Source organism: Tympanuchus pallidicinctus, unplaced genomic scaffold (assembly GCF_026119805.1).
Source record: "Tympanuchus pallidicinctus isolate F22 unplaced genomic scaffold, pur_lepc_1.0 scaffold25, whole genome shotgun sequence".
Taxonomy (NCBI): domain Eukaryota; kingdom Metazoa; phylum Chordata; class Aves; order Galliformes; family Phasianidae; genus Tympanuchus; species Tympanuchus pallidicinctus.
In genome coordinates, this window is record NW_026294742.1 from 1,505,390 (window position 1) to 1,525,380 (window position 19,991).

The 19,991-nt window shown below is 53.8% G+C and overlaps 1 protein-coding gene across 3 annotated transcripts in view; it reads right to left on the bottom strand.

Annotated features, from left to right (window-relative positions):
* Positions 1-19,991, bottom strand: part of KSR2 (kinase suppressor of ras 2) — a 49,680-nt gene that overhangs the window by 21,756 nt on the left and 7,933 nt on the right. For 2 of the 3 annotated variants that reach the window (XM_052689851.1, XM_052689852.1), the window contains exons 5-10: positions 10,094-10,275; positions 3,712-3,781; positions 3,002-3,085; positions 1,565-1,632; positions 1,304-1,402; positions 388-506 (exon numbers count right to left, since the gene is read on the bottom strand). In XM_052689851.1, the coding sequence (XP_052545811.1) occupies positions 388-506; positions 1,304-1,402; positions 1,565-1,632; positions 3,002-3,085; positions 3,712-3,781; positions 10,094-10,275 (622 nt within the window). The remainder of the gene's footprint in view (positions 1-387; positions 507-1,303; positions 1,403-1,564; positions 1,633-3,001; positions 3,086-3,711; positions 3,782-10,093; positions 10,276-19,991) is intronic. The other variant, XM_052689853.1, reaches the window with a different exon arrangement.

A 19,991-nucleotide genomic window follows, 5' to 3' on the forward strand; every position in this document is an offset into this window, starting at 1 on the left:
CTTGCAGAGCCCCAGCAGATGCTACAGCAATGGGAAAACCCAAAGGACCCCTCCTGCTCCAAGCATAGGGCATGATGGGTTTTTTTTGCCTTCTGTTCATCCCTTCCCTTAAAAATGCCTTTCAATCTCTTCTCCCACATGGGGTTTGAACTCCTTCAGTGATCTTTGAGGTCCCCTCCAACCCAAGCCATTCAGTGATTCCATGGCTTAGATGCCCTGGGTGGGTGATGAATGGACCCAGGGAAATGGTGGCCAAAACCCCAACAAAAGCACTCAGATTTTGGGGATGTGGAGCCTGATCCCCTCTTGGAGAGCACAGAAGGGAACGATAGGGGAACAGAACCTCCGTAGCTGCTGGGGGTCAGAGATGGGTGGGCACGCACTCACCTTGTTGAGCTTGTTGGTTTTGGGGAGCGTCTGGCTGACGTGCAGGTCTGAATAGCGCGGGGGCTTGCGCAGGGGGTTGTTGATGTCACAGGGCACCGACTCGGTCCGCACCAACCGTGCTGCGAGGAGAAGGGAACAGGGAACGGGGATGGAGAGGGATGGGGAAAAAAAAAGAGAGAGACCCAACGATGTAAAGAGGCATTTGGAAAAGAGCAGCTGCCACCAGAGCCCAGTGTGAGCCGTTTCCCACCCAATGCCACCATCCATCCTCCTCCTCGCGGTGGGCAGGGAGCCGGCTCAGAGCCTCCCGCTCGCAGCAGGGACCTTTCAGAAGCTTTGGGAGAGGGTTATTGCATTCATGTTGAACGTTGGCTTGCAGGGACTACCCCCAAGGTGGGCAGCTCCAGTGCTCAGCCCAATTCTGGGGATTCGCCCACCTCCACGCCAAACTGCCTTGCAGGGCGCCACCAGCACAATGCGTTTCCCCAGGGCTAAAATACTGAGCATGCTTTGGGCGGTGTGTAACATGCTCATTAGCATTAAACGCAGAAATTGGAACTGGCACTGCAAGTATTTCCCCTAAAGCAGTCTCAGCCCTTCATCCTCCACCATCAGAGCACCTGGCCAAAATCTGGAAGAGAAGAGGTGGGAAGGGTTCTCCAGCTGAACATCTCCTTTTGGGCTTGCCAACGTGCCCAAATTTCTGAATTTCTCTGTATTTCCAAATTTCTGAATTTCCAAGCATCTCCAATTTTCTCAGTATTTCCAATGAGCTCTCGGGACAGGCAGCTCTGAAAGCATCATGAGAGCATCTGGAGGGGCGCAGCCGGGACCCCCATGCACCGAGCGCCGCAGCGGGTCCGGTCCCACGCCCTGAGCTCTCCAAAGCAAAAGGCTGAAACCTGTTGGCACTTACCCCGTGCGGTGGGGAATCTGAAAAGAAAAGGTGGCAGGGGGAGGGTGGGTGGAAGCGGTTTGCAATGCAAATCTGCCTCGCCCCGCACGGCTCGTCTCCCTACAAGCGGAAAAGACGGTCGGTAAAATTTTCACAGAGCGCCCAAAGCGGTTTCGGGAGCCTCGAGACGGAGGGTCGGGCTCCCGAAGTCGCCCGGGGGCTTCTGAAAGTTTTACCTGGCGAGAGCATCCCGGGAGGCAGAAGCGGAAGAAAGGCCCTTACCTCCGCGGTGGATGATGAGCAGGTGGCACGGAGGGGCCTCTTTGGTGCATTTGTTGTGGCACTTGAGCCTACAGCGGAGACAGAGAGAGAGCCGTAAGGGGTGGGGATGGATGCGGCCTCCAGGGCATCACCGCATGCCTGGGGACCTTGGGGACGCCGCGGTCCCATGGGTGAGCAGCCCAGCACGGTTCCTGAGTGATATTTCTAATGTTGAACCCAAATAATGAGGGCGTCGTAGGCATGGTGGTGAACAGTCTGTAGAGTCAGAGCCCAGGAGGGCTGCACCCTGCGGCTGCGCATAGAGCAACAGCAGCTCCCACGCCTCAAAACGTTCCTGTTTGTTCCCAATTAGGGGTGGAAAAGAGTCCGCTGGATGGGGAGAGCCAGGGGAAAAGGGGGAAAAAAGAGAACAGGATTCAAAAGCCATCCGCAAAGGAGGAAAAACAGCAGCAGCTACAAGTCAATGAGCTGGGTAATGAAAATTCAGGAACCTCGCATGTTGGCTTTTATTGCAAAGCCATTCCTTAAGGGAAAGGCAGAGATTAATTTGGTATTCGAGACTTGGGGGCTTTCTTTTTTTTTTTTCTTTCTCTCTATTTGTTTGATTTGCCACTCAGTTACAGGTAGGGGAAAGTAGCACTGGGCTGCGTGCTACGCAAAAGTCAGCAAATAGAAATCCTTTCTGAAAGCATGGGATGCGTTTGCTCTTTTCTAAGCAAATGCGGGAAGCAGGAGCAGGGCACATCCTGACCATTCTCCAGCCCTCATACAGAGGGAAGTTTCCCAAAGAAACGAGGCGATGCATGCAGGCGGCACTCGGCGCTCAAGGGAAAAACAAGCAGAAGAATCACAACTTTTTTTAAAAAACAAAACAGAATTTTTACTATTGTTACTTCCAGAAAGCCCTCACCACCACCCAGACCCAAGCAATAATTCTGCATTCCCTACCCCGATTCCAACCCCCATTTGCTAACTCATCAGCATTTAATCAGCGGCCCCAGCGATCGTTATCGCTTGATAGCCCTGCTAACTCAGTTACCAGCAGACAATCAGCAAATTCCCAGCACTGATCCCTAGCAAGGCAATTGGGCTCCAGCAGCAGTTCCACTAAGTGCTGATTCCTGCTCGATACGGCCCGGGGCTGGGCAGTCCTGCATTTAAATGGCATTAGTGCGCGCCTCGCTATCTTTGTCCATCTCCTGCTGACTTTATGGACTTCTCCACCACCTCTTTGCTGTGGCTTTGGATGGGTCGCCACACACTCGCTGGTAAACAGAAGGCTTTCGTCCCTCAGACCTCCGCTCAGCCCCGTGCTGGGTGTTTTCCCACTTCCCACTCAGTTTAGGGAGATGCCGACCCCCTCCCATCTCCAAACCCCGCCCCTTTCCACCACTGCAGCTTCACCATCCAGGAGCTGCAGCCCACAGAGCTTCGTACTTGCAGTTTTTGCACTTTAAGCCAAACAACATTCCTTTCCCGCAGACGGTGCAGGTCTGGGACATCCAGTACTTGGTGGAGAACCTGCAGAAAAAAAGGCATTGAATGGTTCCTATGGCACAAACATCCAGATGTGTGCCAAGCCACGATTTATCCTTTGCTTTACACAGAGAAATGCAGGGGCACCTCTCTAAAGATGCCAGAGCACATCCCTGGGTCTGCCTTCGGGTTATGCAGAGCCTGCTACAAAGCACATCAAAGTGGGCACCAAGGAGGACGGCCTGCAGCTTCCAACCTTTGCCCACCCTATGCTCTGTACATGGTTCTGAACCCCCCCCCAGACCCAGCACTCAGCCTCCAGCCTACACCAAGGTTATTTCAGCTCTACGCCCTCCCTCAAGACAGGCAATAAACTGGAAATGGGAAATTTGCTGAAGGTTGGAAAGGTCACGGCCAACGCGTGGCTTTTATTGATAGCAGCTCAAGCCTTATCTGACCCAAATCTGAGCAGAAATGGCAGCACAGTGGGCTGCTGGCACGATGCAGCCAAGCAGGAGAAAAGGGGAACTTTTTGCAGAGCTCTGGTGCTGTGCAACGGGGGGACACAGAGATGCCCATTACACACAACACACTGTGCTGCAGGTCCGGGGGAGCAGGGGTGGGACAGGGATAGCTCTGGTGTCCCCACTGGTTGCCCCCATCCTGCATACCTGTGCTTTATGGAGTTGCCCAGGTCTCGGCGGGGGATCTGTGGGGACCAGCGAGGCACTGACAGCGTATCTATAGAGGGCAAGATGGGGAAATTACCAGGGTTAATGCAGGAGAAAGCTGGAAGTGCAGAGGCACCAAAACACGAGGTTTTGCCAAACTTAGAGATATCCTGGAAGGCTCTTCATTTTTTCCCCAGAAAAAGACCCACTGAGCTTTGGGGGAAGTGGGCTCCTACCACTCCAGCAGCCTTGGGTCAGAGAGCAAGGCAGGAGGTGCAGCCATTTTTGAAGAAAGGCAAAATGAAGCACAAACGGCACTGGCACCATTTATTAATAAGACATCACGCCTCTCACTTGCATTTCTGGCTGAACAAAAAAAAGCTGAGCATCAGCCGCTTGGAAACCAAGCGAACTCTTATCCAAACAGGCAATCAAACCAGGAAAGCAGCCTCTGTGTACTTCAGCAGGGGAAAAGAGAGGAGAAAGGGCAGCAGGACCTCGGAGGGGTAACAGAGGGGAGATGCGGGGTTGGGCTTCCGACAGCTGCAGCCCCGGCATCGGCTGGGCACGGGCAAATCCCTCGCTAAACACACGCAGCGCGATCCCTGCCAGCGGCTGTTTGCTCTCAGATCCCACTTTAATATAGCAGGCAGCAGCGCACTGTAATTGTGCTCGGGCTGAAGGTTACATTTCCATGCCCACACCCATAGCCCTGCTCCACAAAGCGTCTCCAAATCACCCCACATCACTCCTTTCCTGGCTTTTCCAGCCCTGGGGCACGGTTAGCAATTAAGATGTTTGAGGACTGCAAAGTCAATTAGGATAATTGCTGCCCCTGTAGCCCATTTTACACCATTGCCTATTGTATTTTTATTACCAATGTTTTCGGCTCGTGTCTCTCAGCACCGCATCTCCATGGGGCGGATGAGTTTTGGGGATGAATCTCAAAGCACTCTATCCCCTAAGTGCCATTTTCCCACACGTAAATCACATGACACAAATAAAATCCCCCCCATCAGTCCCAATCAAACAGGCCAGAACAGCTCCTCTCCCAAATTCAATTACCAGCTCTGCTTTAAGCAGCCACAATTTATTTGCACCAACTTTCAGCTGGTCCCAATTAAATCCAGCCATCCCAGGAAGGGGGAGACAGAAAGATGGCCGAGGCTTTTAATTACCTTCTAAATGTGCTCATTGCAAAATTTATTAAAGTGTACTGGGGGGGGGAGGGTTAACTTCTGAACAAAAACGAGACCTGGATGCTTCATGGTTAGTTATCTCCATTACAGGGGATGAAGCGTGCAGAGCGGCGTGCCCAGCAACAGCACTGCTGCCTGCAGGAGGGGAGCAGCACCCGGCACAGCCCCCAGGATGGGTGGATCAGTACAGTGGGAAAGGCATTACAGCAAAGGTGAGATGACAGAAGGACCCGTGTAACAGGAAGGTGCTACAAGGGAAGGAAAGAAGATTGCTCACACGTATCAGAAGATTCCAGGTTCACAGGGGAGAGCTCCACCAAGGAAAGATCTCCAGAAAGAGAGCCTTCCCCAGGGGCAGCCAGCCCTTCAGTGAGGCCTAAGAGAGGTGCAGCCAGGCTCCATCCCTTCCTATCACAGCTGAATTGCCTTCACCTGTGCTCCCAGGGCTGACCGGCTCCTTTCCCCAGTGTTCCATCAGTGCTGCAGGCTGGGACTCAGCAGTTCCCATACACCTGTACATATTTACCTGTGAGAAACAGGTATTCCTCTTGTCTCAGGCGTGATTAATTGAGGGCTGTGCCTAAGGGGAAAGTGAGGATGCCTCTGATGGATGCAAATTCTCCCATCCAAACCCCAAAGGCACCAGGATGAGAGGTGGTCAGAAGATAAAAGCTTGTGGCCACGGTGGGAGCAAAGGATACGTGCCATTGGTGCAACAGAAAGACCAATGTGGGGTTGGATCCCATGCAGGTTTGGCATTGCTGTCACCCCTTTTTCAGCAAGGATCTGTGCTGCACCCCATTCATACCAAGGGGATTTTATTTCCCCAGTGAAAAAGGAAAGCAGGAAAAGTTGGGTAGTGAAACCACCTCCTTCCAGAACCCTAAAAACTGGCCCCATGCTGGGTGCACATCCACCTCTGTGAAGCATCACCAGCCCTGCAGCCGGGCTGCCGCTACCCAGTGTGGCAGCCCTGCACCCAAAGCACCCCAAAACAACCACGTTTCCCACTGCCTCTCACAAACGGGCACGGCACGATTCATCTCAAGTCAGCGGCCCACGCCTGACGGCTATCAGATGTGCCTAGAGACAGAGAAGGGGACGGTGACAGCCGTGTCCGGCGCAGCAGTGACAGCGGACAAGGGGAGAGGAGCCCCTGTCACCTCGCAGCAGTGACAGGCACTGCTGATGGCTCCCTGAGTGACACTCGTCGCGTCACAGGTGATGGGGCCGGGATGCTGCTGAGTGCTGATGGGGCCGTGACGCCCTCGTGGCCCCTGCTGGCTGCGGGAGGAGGATGCTGGAGCGCCGCACCGCATGGATAAGGGCAGGCAGAGCTGCCGGGTTTCATCTGTTTGGGGTTTCCGGCCTCTTTGGGGCAGATGGGGAGGGATGGGCTTGGGGCTCAGCTCACCCTCCCCAAATGCGCTGGGAGCATCATCTGTGGGTAAGTGCACGGAATATTTTTGCATAATTCAGGCTAAAAAAGGCATCCAACGTGCCTTCTTCTTTAGTGTACGCAGGGCTGAAACATGCCACATCCCTCGGGTTCATATGGACTTGTGTCACACCACAGCACAGGGATGTCCCTGCTTTGTCCCTGCTGGGGGTGGAAGGACGTTCCACAACCCTGCGGGCTGAAACTGAACCTCAGTTCAGCAGCAGCAGCTGAGGCAACCAAGGCAGAGCTATTCCCAGAGCATTTCTGGTTAAAAAAAAAAAAGCATAAGTCACTTCATAATAACAGCAGCTCTCCTTTGCAGCATGACAATCCTATTTATTTTCCTAAACGTCATGTTTGGTCAGTTAATTGACTTAAATGCTGGAATCGTGATTTTTCTTCCCATCGGGAGCCTTGCAGGGCCAATCAGCCTCGCACAGAAAAAGCTGTGTGCTCAGGCTCAGTGCAGCCAGGATAGGAAACCCTACAAGAGCAAGGCTTTGTGCGCCCACTGCACATAGCTCCACACACCAGGGGATGCTGCATGGCTCCTGTCATGCCACAGGCCACAGAAAGAGCTTTTTCTGTGTGCTGTGGGAAGGCATTTAGCAAGGTCCTTGCACACGGAGACTTCACAGGTTGCTTCAGCTTGCAGAGGACAGGCTGCATGTTTTTCCCTCCTGATGCTTGCAGGGCACTGTGTTCAAATGAACTGGGTTGCATTGGATTCTCATTTTCTTCTGCAGGATTGGATACAGCTGGAAGGAGAGCAGTGAGGACAGATGCTGCACATCAAGAGCCACATCCAAATGTCCTCAACGTCCCCCTGCCCACCACACCAGGGGAGGAAGCAGATACTTCTTTATCTCCATCCCCACCCCTGCAGCAGCACCAGCAATGGGTCAGGACCATGATAGTCCCCTGCTTGTGGGCTCTCACCTGCTGCTCTCCCTTCTTCTACCTTCAGCATAATCTCACTGTCCTAAAGATTCTGGAAACGTTCAGAGTAATTGCATCTGCAAGCAACTCGAGCAAATCTAACCCTGGGGAGAACACCCTTTGGAGGGGCACATGGACACAAGGGCCACCAAGATCCACCTCTGGGGACAGATCTCAGGAAGGTTCTCAAGCCTGAGTGTGAATGTTGCCAAGCAAGCATTCTTCCGACCTGCAGTGTGTCTGAGGCCAAGCTACAATTCAAGGGCACCCCAAAAGTTATTTCTTCCTCTCTACTGTATGTTTTCTAATAAAAGTCAGTTCAGATCTGAACTCCTAGGCATCCTGGCTCTGCTGGAGGGGAATGGGAATTTCACCCCTCTGCTGAGATTTGCAAGAGGAAAGGGTCTTTCTGCAGTGCCAGCCTCTCCTTCACGTTCCAGCTGCAAATTCATTGCAATTAGGGAAAATCCACTGTTTACAAACAAAAAGGAAGCATCCAACCCCACACCTGGGACCGGGAACAGTTCAGTCAGGAGTATGGCTCTGTTGTGAGCAGTCAGATGGGAAGGTGAAAGGAAATCCTCAGGAGACAGCGGTCTGCAATCTGAGAGACTGGGGCCCCGTAGGGCTGCTCCCGGCACGTCCATCCAACACCCTGCTTTGTTCTGCTGCTTAGATAACAGGATCAACACCAACAAACACTACGTCAGGCATGGAAGTGGTACTCTTTTCCCACTGGGTTTTTAAAACTATGCTCTTTGGAAAAGGAATACTGAAAGGAATACTGTGGAGAAGTCGGCTGTCTGTGGCTCAGGGGTAGGGATGGGGACGGTGGGCTCCTTGGGGGCTGGGACAGGTTGGTGCACTGACTTTGGAGAAACTAAATTCGTCCAGCAACACACGGGAAACCCAATCACACTAAGGACAAACAGGAAAACCCAGCACCCCATGAGATGCTGGCACTGATGTGCAGTCCCAAAGCATGCCTGCAGCTTCCCATAGGGCTCATAAGGCTCCATCTCAGTGCCATGATCTTTCCACCTGAAGCAGAGAAAGCAGGCTGCCCTGGAGCCATTTACTCCTCCCCACACATAACCGTGTTTCTGCACTGCTTGCAATCACTCATCTTCACTCCACAACGTAGCAAGCCCTGGTTTCAAGCCCCATTAAACCCCAGTGCTCCATCACCCTGTTGCAGCGCCAGCATCACGGCCAGCATCCGGCTGCTGCCTACAAGATGCACCTATAGCTCCGAAATCCATGGGGTGAGAGCACAGCACACCTGCTTTGAGGTTTTGCCCCACCACCCTTCTCACCAACATCACCCCATCCACAGCCTGCTATCTGGGGGCTGCCCTGCCCCATCCACATCGCCCGCAGAGTTGGGGCACAAGGGAAACCCAGGACACTGCTTGAAGTCAACACAAAGGTTCAGAAACAATGCAGAAACATGACAGAACCAGGAAAAATATGATTATTTTTGCCTTGTGCTTATTTTTTGCCTTGCATCCTATTTGCCTGCGGCGTGCTCGGTGCCCAGGACCAACAGACACATTGATGCTCTCCACAAGGAATGAGCGCCGTGGCTGAGGCTAAAACCTCTCAACAGGGATCAACCTCTCTCCATGGCTCACGTCAAGCTCTGAAAATGAACATCCGCATCAACCAAGCAAGTTGAAGGGCTGAGAAGAGTGAAATGAGAGGAGACACCTCTCCAGCAGCGCCAGTCATTTGCTACTCCATCACTTCTCATTGTATCGCCTTCCTGCTCTGCCACATTGCATCAGGTTATCACACCATGGGATGTAATCCAATGCTGATGCATGAGGAAGCCTAATGCGACCAGACACAGCCACGGTTTGCAGAGAACGGGCTTTAGTTTAGGGTTTCTGGTCCACTACCCAGGGCTGCAAGTGGAGCTCAGGCAGTGCTGCAGAGGGAAGAGCGATGCAAAAATACCCTCGCTGCAGGCAAATCTGCTGGCCATGCCAGCTAGCGTCAGGTAGCTGGACATCTCCCTATAAATAGCATCTCTGCCCTTGGAGCTGCTGCCAGCTCCCATTGTGCCCAGCACCAAGGAAGTGGGAGCAAGAGGACACCAGACGTGTCCTCAGACCAAATGGCGGCTGATAGGGTGAAGGAGGGAAGTGAGAAGGAAATGGAGCTGGATGATCTTTAAGGTCCCTTCCGACCCGAATCGCTCTGTGATTCCACGAAATTGCAAGGCCTTTGCAATTTCCCACATACAAGGTCCTGCATGCATGCACCCAGTGTGACTGGCAAAGAGAAAAGCCACCGTTGCTGGGGGCTGAGCATCACACCTGGTTGCTAACGCCTTCCAATCCTACAGAATGCTCTGAGGTACACCAGAAAACAAGGGCTGTGACCAGGCTGCTGAGCTCCAGCTCCATGGGTTTGCATTGGGCTTGGCATCAGCACTGCCCAACCCCAGCACCCAACTTCAACACCCAACTCCAACACTCAATTCAAGCACCCAAACCCAACACCCAACCCCAGCATCCATGCGCAGAGGCAAAGCAATGGCTGCAACCACAAAGGAGCCCATGAAAATCCCTCTCAAGCAGCAAAAGGTAGCACAGGGAAAGCCCGGGGATTTTCCAAATTGAAGTGGCCAAGCTCCTGCCCCTATGTTGACACAAGCAATATTGCAATACCATCGTCAATCCAACTGCTTTTGCATGGCTCAACAATTACTACAAGTCTTTTGGCACATACACAGACACACATGTTCAGGTTTGCAGCCCTGTGCCCCCACGTCCTCCCCCCCCCGGCTGCGACTCACTTGCAGAGAAGGTGGCTTCAGTGTGGACAGGAGGTGTGGAGGGCAGGAAGGGAGGGTAGCCCACAAAGAAGGACCGCAGGGAGCGCTCGGATAGCAGCGGTGAGCGCTGCGCAGGGATGTTCTCACAGCTGCCCACACTGTTGTGGATCTTGAGGTTGAGGGGCTTATTCTTCTTCTTTGTTCTGGGAGAGAAAGGAGGAGAGAGGTGTGAGGCATGAGGAAGTCTGGGGGTTTCCCCCACCGTGCACCCAAGAAGCAATTCTCACAGAGGGGGACACCGTGCTGCCCCAAAAGTAATAAGTAAGGATAATTGGACCCTCAGCACTGTGAGAAGTTCCAATCCCTCCCTGCCATCAACAAAAAAAGGTAATGTGTGTGAAATATTAAAGAAAACATTGCATTCAAGAGCTCCGCCATCCACAAAACCCAGCTGCAAAGGGTCAGTGGGTCCAAAACCACTGTCAGGCCCCACTCTGCTCATCCATGTCCCTGAAAACCATCCCTGTCAACACCAGGATGTGTCAGACATCAGTAACCCGAAGGCACAAATTCCAAGCATGGGACAGAATAGAAATAGGGATGGGATACAATAGGATAAGGATACAAACACAGATGGGATGGGTGAGGAGAGGAGAGGAGAGGAGAGGAGAGGAGAGGAGAGGAGAGGAGAGGAGAGGAGAGGAGAGGAGAGGAGAGGAGAGGAGAGGAGAGGAGAGGAGAGGAGAGGAGAGGAGAGGAGAGGAGAGGAGAGGAGAGGAGAGGAGAGGAGAGGAGAGGAGAGGAGAGGAGAGGAGAGGAGAGGAGAGGAGAGGAGAGGAGAGGAGAGGAGAGGACACCCCAAATTGAAAGGGACCCACGAGGATCAAACAGGCAGACAGGACTATGTAAAAACTAAACCATACATTTCAGATTTCCCACTTTAGCCTGCCTGCATGGATTGGTGGTCCAATAACACAAGAATCTTCAAAAAACCTTTCCACGAGACCTCAGGGATTTTTGCTGTGCTGGTTGGGGAAAAAAAGGTCTGCTGTGCTCCAAATCAGACACTGCGAAAGGCAGCTCAGCCCCTTCAGTGGGTTTGGGACAGAAACTCCCCTTTTGAGCAATAGCCCTATTATCAACAAACACTCCTGGGTGTGGATAGGGGATGTCCAGCATGCCCAACATCACAGCACCAACAGCGAGCCAACGGTACGGTTAGCACTGATGTGCAGTCAAATTACAGCCTTTTCTTCAATCCACTGCGTTTGTTTCTGCCTATATTGTTATAATCCTAATTAGACTGAAAGCAAGTGGGAGTGGAATGAATTGTGGCACCTCTGCAACAGCAGCTGGGTGCATCCAGCTGCAGCCCAGCAGGGAAACCCACAGCATCTGGCCCCAGAGCCCAACCAAGCACCTTTCAGCGTTGTGCAACGCCACGATGCGCCGTGCAATGCCAAGAATCGCTGTGCAACGGCATGTTGTGCTGTGCAGTGCCAAGAAATGTGGTGCAATGCCGTGCTGCCCTGCTCAGTGCCAGGAAATGCCACACCATGCCATGCTGCACTGCCATGCAGTGCACGCCGTGCCATGCAGTGCTGTAGAGCGGCACAAAACCCTGCATCGCCCTCTAGAAACTTTCCCCTTCATGCTCACCAGCCACAGCCCCCAGGCACCCACGTGCTTTCCCCCCCCTTCAGGTCTTGCTCTGCCCTTGCTCCAGCAGCGCTGATCGGAGCACCCGGGCATCTGGCCCTGCCAATTGGTAGGAAATGAGCACTCTGCACTTGCCAGCCCGCGTTAGCATACAAAAATTAACCCACCCTCTAATAAGCTAATTGTTTCCTTGCACAGGAAAAGCCGCTGCTGCCTTTAGGGTCCCTGTAATAACTTTATGGAGCGCACAGGGCAGGCAATTGCCTGCAGCAATGCAGTGCACGGCAGCCCCACTGTTGATGCCAGTCATGCCTTGCGCCCATCCCAACCCCAAAACCCCATCCCTTCAAGCAAATGCACACACCAACAGGTTGAGGGAAATTTCAACGGCCCCCAGAGCCAGTCTGACCCCTGCTCCCCATCCTGACCCCTTCATCCTCTCCCAACCCCTGCACCCCAACCCAACCCACCTTCCCACACGCAACCCGTGGCACAACCACCAGGTTTCTGCTGAAGCCCCTTGCAGCTCCCCCGAGCCCATCCCAAAGCATTTCCTGCAGCGCTGTGATTAACCACTAATCTCATTTTTTTCCTCCCATAAATCAGTTCCAGACCAAATATTTACCGAGAGCATCATTTCCTCACCAAGCAGAGCTGGTGACAGCTTTCATTATTAGGAAGGATGAGTGATTTTGAAAAGAGAGAGATTTTTTTTCTCTCTCTCCCTGTTTCTTCAGAAAAAGAAAAAAAACCCACAATTAATAATAATAATAAACACGCACAGAGCCCTGACACTGCCACCCAACTGGAGAGGGTCACCACAGCACTGGTTCTGTTCTACATCTTAAAAGAGGGGATGGGGAGGAGAGGCTTGCTGCTCCTGAGGAGGGGAGTGGGATGCTGCTGCTGGAGCATCCTCCCCCCAGAAAGGTTCATGGGGACAGGTGTCCCCTGGGAAGCTGACAGCTTGACAGACAGACAGACAGACCGACCTTTGCAGGCGTGCTGAGGATACGGAGCAGCTCCCTTCTGGCTGCTGCTTGTTTACCATAAACTCCACTCCCTGTGACAGCACTCCGTGCAGCACGGGGCAAGGAGCTTAACAGCAATCCAACCCCAAAGCAAGGGGCTGCATGGGGACACTGCCCCAGGGCCTCACTGGGGCTAACCAGGATCCTGTGAGAGTGGGGTGCAGGGTGCAGGCTGCCTTTGGGGTTGATGCATCTAGGGGTGTGCTAACCCAGCCCCACCTGCAACCCCACATAGGAGGAGGGGAAGGTAACCCCTATAAGAACCCTATAAGGTGATGGTATGGAAAAGGCATGGCAACACGACGGGCAGCGCTGCAGAGCTCTGCAGAGCCCGCTGAGGGCTATTTAGATGGCAGTGATAGTGTCCAACGTCACTGTGTGGGGAGCAGCGTCCTGCAGTCACAGCTGGGTGACCACTGAAATGAGCCTTGACCTGCGCTGTGGAGCTTGTGATAGCCCACTTATTATATTTTTTTTTCCTAAGCTTTCTGTAAAGCAAACAGAAGCACTAAGAGGCCCCCCCCCCCCCCCCCCCCCTCCAGGCTCGAAGCCCATGAAACTTGAGGAATAGCATCAGAGTGACAGCACTGCATCACACCCTGAGCTGCACTGCCATGGGGACAAGAGCCCATTCCTCGAGCCAGTCCTAAACTGGGAGGAAAACCCCAAATCCAAACACCACACCAATTTCCTTTGCCAGTTCCTAGGATCATGAAATCATTAATGCTGGAGAAAACCTCTAGGATCCCCAAGTCCACCCCCAGCCCACCCCCATCATGCCCACTGACTCCCACGGTTCTGGAGCACCTCCAGACATGGTGACCCCACCACTTCCTGGGCAGTCTGTGCCAATGTATCATCTCCATTTCTGACAATAATTGCCTCCAAACCTTTGTTTCCCCCCTCACTGTACCCATTTATGCCACAGGCTGTGTAGAGAATCACAGAACGGCCTGGGTTGCAAAGGAGCACAGTGCTCATCCAGCTCCAACCCCCTGCTGTGTGCAGGTCGCCAACCAGCAGCCCAGGCTGCCCAGAGCCACATCCAGCCTGGCCTTGAATGCCTGCAGGGATGGGGCATCCACAGCCTCCTTGGGCATGCGACCCCCTCCAGCTCAAACTCTGACCATAGCAGCACCAGGGCCACCAGCCATCCCTACCACCACCACACAGAACAGCTCACTTCCCCATCACAGATGTCAGTTCATGCAAGGTTTTGCTAAACAGATGATCATTTTCTAAAAGGGAAACATAAAAAGAGCGCGGCAGTGCGAGAGGCTCCATGCAAATCCCTTTAGGTGTCAACCCGCCCCAAGGGCCCATCCTCACCTGCTATGCAAAATCACTCAAAAGCTCATCGGAAAGAAATAGAGGGTGAATAGAGGGTTTCAGGCAAGGTGACAAACAGCAGCAGACGTGGGACAAAAGGCAGCGCTGCCAGGTGTGCGTGGGGCTGGGGCTGGGATCTGTGCATCCCAACAAAGGGAGCATCAATGCACACCCGTGGAAAAGGAAATATTCAGCGTGTGACATACAGCACTCACCGCCCCTCCTGCCTCCTTGTAGATGGATAACTATGGCCGACCCAACAAGAGGCAGGAGTGGGGCTGCTCACCCCACGGTTCCCCGTGCCCCGCTGCCAAATAAAACCTGCATGGATAATAGGCGGATAAACAAGCAGGCTGAGTACCTGCTCTGCAGGCATGCGTTGCCATCCTGCTGCCGTCATTATCTTAATAGAAAGATTAAAAAGAGGCAATTTGCAGAAGCAGGTGATTTTGCCCCTGCACCTGCCTGCACCGCGCTGGGTGTTATTCACCGCTCCGCTCCTCTCCAGCACACTCCAATTATCGACGCCGGCGCTGCTTTTAAAGGAAGGGAGGCAGGGTGAAACGTTACAAAAAATAGAAATCATCAGCATTTCGGTCAGCTCTCTGCAAAGGATTAAAGACTGCGGCGGTCGGAATTCAGCCCTGAAGATTGATGGCCTTTTGACTGCCTTAACTGCGCGATATTCTGTATTAGATCAGTGCGAGGAGCTCTGCATGGCACACGGCCGCCTCCTGCCCAGCAGAACGGGTGGGGAATGGCTGTAAGAAGGGGGAAAGCCCGCAGCTTTGAGCTTATGGTAAACATTTCAGGAGGAAGAGCCCCTTCTGCTCCGTTCCTGAAGGCTCGCACACAAAACTGAGGCGTGGGGCTGAGCGCAGGGACAGGCAGCGTGCTGCTGAGCTGAAAGGCTCCTTCGCACACAGCCAGCACCGAGCGACGCTGCCTTGATATCTCAAAATCAAACCCAGCCTAGCAGATGTTACATTTATCCTCATTACAGCAAGAGGCAACCGCAGCCCCCTGCCCTGAAAAGCGGGTTCCCATATCAAAGCCAGCGGTGAAATATTGATCCAAGTGCCCGTCCCCGCTTCCCCAGGCCGGCTGCGTTCTGAGGTTCAGCTCTCACTGATCTATTATTCTCTTTCTGGAGCACGAAGCAGAACTTTTTAGCGTGGCTGCGAATGGCGGCGCTTGGAGGCTCTTTGAAGGGAGCTGCAGCCCTGTGTCATCCCCTGGGATGTGTGCTCTGTGGTGAGGGTGCTGCGGGGAGGAGGTGAGGAGCTAATTGCCTGCAGGTCCTGCTGCTCGTTAGGCAGTTCTGCTTCCATGATTTCCTCCTGACGTTCCTCTGAGGAGCGCACAAGGATGGCAGACGGACACAAGCAGCCAACGTGGGGAAAGGTGAGGATGGGGGGAGGTGATGGAGCCCCTGAATTGGTAAAAGAAATAGGTGGGGTGATAGGATTTGGGGTTTTCCTCCCAGCTTGGGAGTGGCTCGAAGAGGGATGCTGGCTCTGTTTCCCAGCATGCTCACCTCTGCACTAACCACTGAAAAGCACGTGGTGAGCCCCACGGGACGGGGAGCTCACAATGCACACTTTCCATCCCAAGGCAGGGCAGTGCGCTGCACGGCCCCATGCGTGCTCCCATTTTTTGAGGCAATTCCCCACAATCCACACCACCAGAGGGGAAGCACAGGCTGCACGTGCCTGGAAAGCCCCAAGCAGTGGTTCATTAAGCTAATTATGGTGCTGCAAACCTTTCATCTCAGACAAGGCTACGGAAAGTTCTCCTTCATGGGCTGCCCTGGGGTGCAGTGAGCTGATGCACGCTGTGAGCGTGGTGGGCTTGGGGAGATGTGTTCCAAAGGAGAAGTAGAGGAGAACTCAGAGCAAACTGTTTCTTGGGGCAACCTGAGATCCTCGTCAGCTCTGCTTCCTCCTTGTAACTACCCAGAAAGCCAGCAGAGCCCCTGGTCTGTGCATTGCCCACACCGGGATGTCCACAATGTTGGAGGGGAAGTGAGCTCACCCATAACTTGAGGCACATAAAGAAGAGGCTGTGGGAGATGCTTCTGATCATCCCTGCAAAGTCGCAGCTGGGAGAAAAGGAACAGAAGCTGTGGGTGCCCCCAGAGGGGATCAAGGCCAGGCTGGATGGGGCCCCGGGCAGCCTGATCTGGTGGGGGGCACACAGCCCTTGGGGGTTGGAAATGGATTCTCTTCAAGGTCCCTCCCAGCTCCAGCTGTTCTATGATTCCGTGATCAGCTCGAGCCTGACCTTCTGACTGATGCCCCAGCTCTGGGTGGGACACCTGCAGCACTGTGCCCTTCTCCCACACCAACCCTCACCACAGCGCCAGCAGTCAGAGCCCCACGCCTCCCCCCCAGCACCCATCCCCATCTAAATGCATCACCATGCTCGCAGCTCGCTGAGTGGCGGCTGGGCTCCTCGTTAAAGGACACGGTGAGAAGTTTCTCCTCCAAGCATGTGAAAGCTCCCCCTCCTCTTGATGGAGTGCCGCAGCAGTAATTAACATTAATGACATACCTAAGGAGAAGCAGAGCCCGGAGCAGAGGGATGATGGCAGCACAGAGCCAGCTCGGGACGGAGGTAAGCCATCACTGTCAGGGCACGGTGTGTGAGCCGTGCTTTGAGAAGGCTGGAGGTGATCCAGAACCTGTGCACGGCTCCACTGACTCACCACCAAAGCACAGAGATTAATCAGGAGGGCTATTTGGAAACAGGGATGCTGCTCGTTTGGCTCTCCCAGTCCCCACTCTGCAGTGCTCTGCTTGCTGCACCTGGGCTGGGATGGTCTCTGAGTTTTCAGGTAGCGTACAAGAGGGAAAACACAGCCCTTAAGATACTGCCTAGGGACTGTGTGTACATTTAGGGAGAGTCACTGATGCTCGTCCCCATCACCACAAGCCCACGTGCGTCGCCAAGGCTGGAAGAAGCAGTGCCAGACAAGAGCTGCCTCAGCGCAGCCCATGTAGAACGGGAAATAATTGATCTGCTTGGTGATTGGGATGGATGTGAGGGGAAAACATCGTTATGGCAAGGCTGCAGGACAGCAGGATGAATGACCCACTGCTGAACTCGTTAACGAGGGGCAGCCTAACAGGGGGGCAGTGGGTGGGAGCCCTCTGCTCTCAGTTTCCTGCCTGGGTGCCCTACCTCAACCCACCCTACAAACGGCCACGGCTGAGCCAGCGTGAATCCAGGCACACAGGGATCCTCTTTTTCCTGAGGGATACAATAAAAAAATGGCTAACACTGGGGAAGAACAGCTGCTCCAGCTCCAGGATGAGTTTGCAGATGCTCAGCCAACAATCCTGAGCAACACATCCTGCAAAGAGTGTGCTCACAGCACAGCACAGCACTTTTGAGGGGATGTTTTTGCTCTCGTTGAAGAAATAATCACCCCCAGCAGGGCTGCCCAGGGCAGAGCCAGTGCAGGAAGGCAAAGCGAAAGGGAAGAGCAAGGAACATGGGAGATGCACCATTCTCAGAGGGTTTTCTATTACACAAGATGGAGAAGCAACCACCCACAGTAGAGGTGCAAGATGTGAGCATTGCATAGGGCCAGGTGCTACAGAAATGAGCAGAAGGTTAGAGCTGGAACTATCACAAAGGCAAGGCAAAGAGTCGCCAGTCCAGGCAGCACCACCCAGACTGTGAAAAACAGCATTCAAACCCGACCTCAATGCCTGGTGCCCATCCCCAGGTTGCCTCCCCCACCAGCACACCCAACCCCACCTGCACAAACGCCCTCAGTGCAATTCCCAACCTTTTGCCCTTCAAACCTCACCCCTCCACACACCTGCAGGGGTTCACCTGGGCTCCCTTTGAACCATCCCAACTTTCTCTCCCCAGACAATGTCTTTTTTTTAAGACCTTGCACGGTCTGTTTGCTTTCTGAGGTTGCTTGTTGGGTTTGGTGTTTGGGGCTTTTTGGTGTGTTTTTTTTTGCTTTCTTGCTGATGAATAATCATTAACTATCCGTGAAAGATGTAAATGGCCCGTGGAACTCATGAGGTATTAAATGGGCATTATATTATCAGCCACTCTAAATGTTTGGTTTCCGTTTCAAGACCAATCATGAGATGTTTATGGATTGTGGATTTATGGAAGCCAGGGGATCTTTCAAGGAGTAATGTTCCATGCCCCAGAGTTACGGTCAGCAGCTGGAGGCTGTAAGCTCCCAAAGTTTAACCCCTGCTGCAGAAAGCTTCAGCATCCAGAACTGATTAAACCCTAAGAAACAAGCTCGGAAGCAAAACGTGAGCAAATGCACCAGCTATCATAGAAAGGAAAGCAGCAGCCACACGATGGGGACAAGGCTGAGCCCATGGCCTTGCTGTGGTCAGCCCGTCCCCATTGGGGACAGCCCCTGGGGGGGTCCCAGCAGGTGGGGGTCTGCAAAGAGGCAGCGCGGGGTTACACCTGCAGTAACGAGGAGGTCAATGTGCTGAAAGCACGGCTGTGCCGTCGGAAAAAAACTGTTTGGAGCCAAAAGCTCCATTTCAGTGATCCTCGGGGCTGAGGTCAGGAGGAAAACCGCCTCCTGCAGGGAGCACAGCGGAGTGGGACGTCGTGAAAATGGTGACATTAAGAGGAACCGTCCCAGAACCACACAGCCGTAAGGTGAGAATTAGCTGATAAGAGCCCATGAAGGCCTTTCTCCAGGGCAGGAAAAGCGCCCAGGCTGCAGCACCGCGCCGTGTTCAGCTGCTGCAGGGCAGGGCGAAATGAAGCTGCCTCCTAAACGCACTAATTGTCATCCCCGAGCACTAATGGGATTAGGAAGCGGGATTTAGTGGTTGCCTCCTGAAAATCATTAAGTGCCATTAGAGAAAATTAACCTCCTCAGCACTCCTAGCTGCTCTGGGGAAGCTGGGTCTCGCAGCACCCCATCCTTCCATACCCCCCAGATGAGCACCCCACCGATGCCCTATCAATATTTGTTCCCTTTCCTCTGTTAATTGAGTTTAATCTCCCCTTGGGCTGCAGCTGGTGGCCAGCGAAGGGGAATCATCCCAGCAACCGAGGTGGCACTGGGCAGAGGGACACGGTGAGGGACAGGGCTGTGAGGCTGTGCTGATATAAAAGCCCTCTCTGATGTTTATGAGCCCCCCTTGGCTCACACAAAGAAGTCACGGCACCCCACTCCCTGCCTCACCCGTCCCTGTGGGGAAGCAGCAGATGAAAGCTTTCGTGCTCTGTGCGCATCTCCAGCCTCACCCTGAAGCCGTGTCACCATGACCAGGGGTGTGCAATGATCAAACGACTCAGGAGAACCGAAAGCAGCACCGGGGGAGAGGGGGAGTGCAGTTTCCCAAGCGTCGCCTTGCAGGAACCCAAATCAAATCATTTCCCAAAGAGTTTCCCATTTACAGGCAGAAATCCATCACCGCCCATACGGGAGGAGGATGGGCGCCCTCACTGCTTGCACCGAGCGCTGCCACAGCTGCGGGGGTTGGGGGCTGTAGGGTCGCCACACACTGCAACCCGACCTCAGCACAGAGCTGAAGGGTTTGGGGTTTGCTCCCTAAAAGGGCCCGAAGGAGCAGGCAGGGATAAGTCCGCTTCCCAGCACTGCAGCAGCCTCTGCCGGCACCGGGCTGCAGAGCAGGAGCAGCCGGAGCGCCGCGTTAACGCCGGGGATGCAAAGGCACCGGGAACGGCGACAGGGGAAGGTGTGGGAAATGTGCCGTGCTGCAGCTGGAGGAGGACTTTGTTCCCTGTTTGGATCTCGTGGCCCGGCTGCACGTTGGGTCCCAGCCCTGCCTTGGCGAGGTGTTTAATCGGAGCACCCCAAAACTGCATCCAGGCATAGCAGTGTGGAATATCCCGAGCTGCAAGGGGTCCGTGGAGATCACCAAATCCAACCC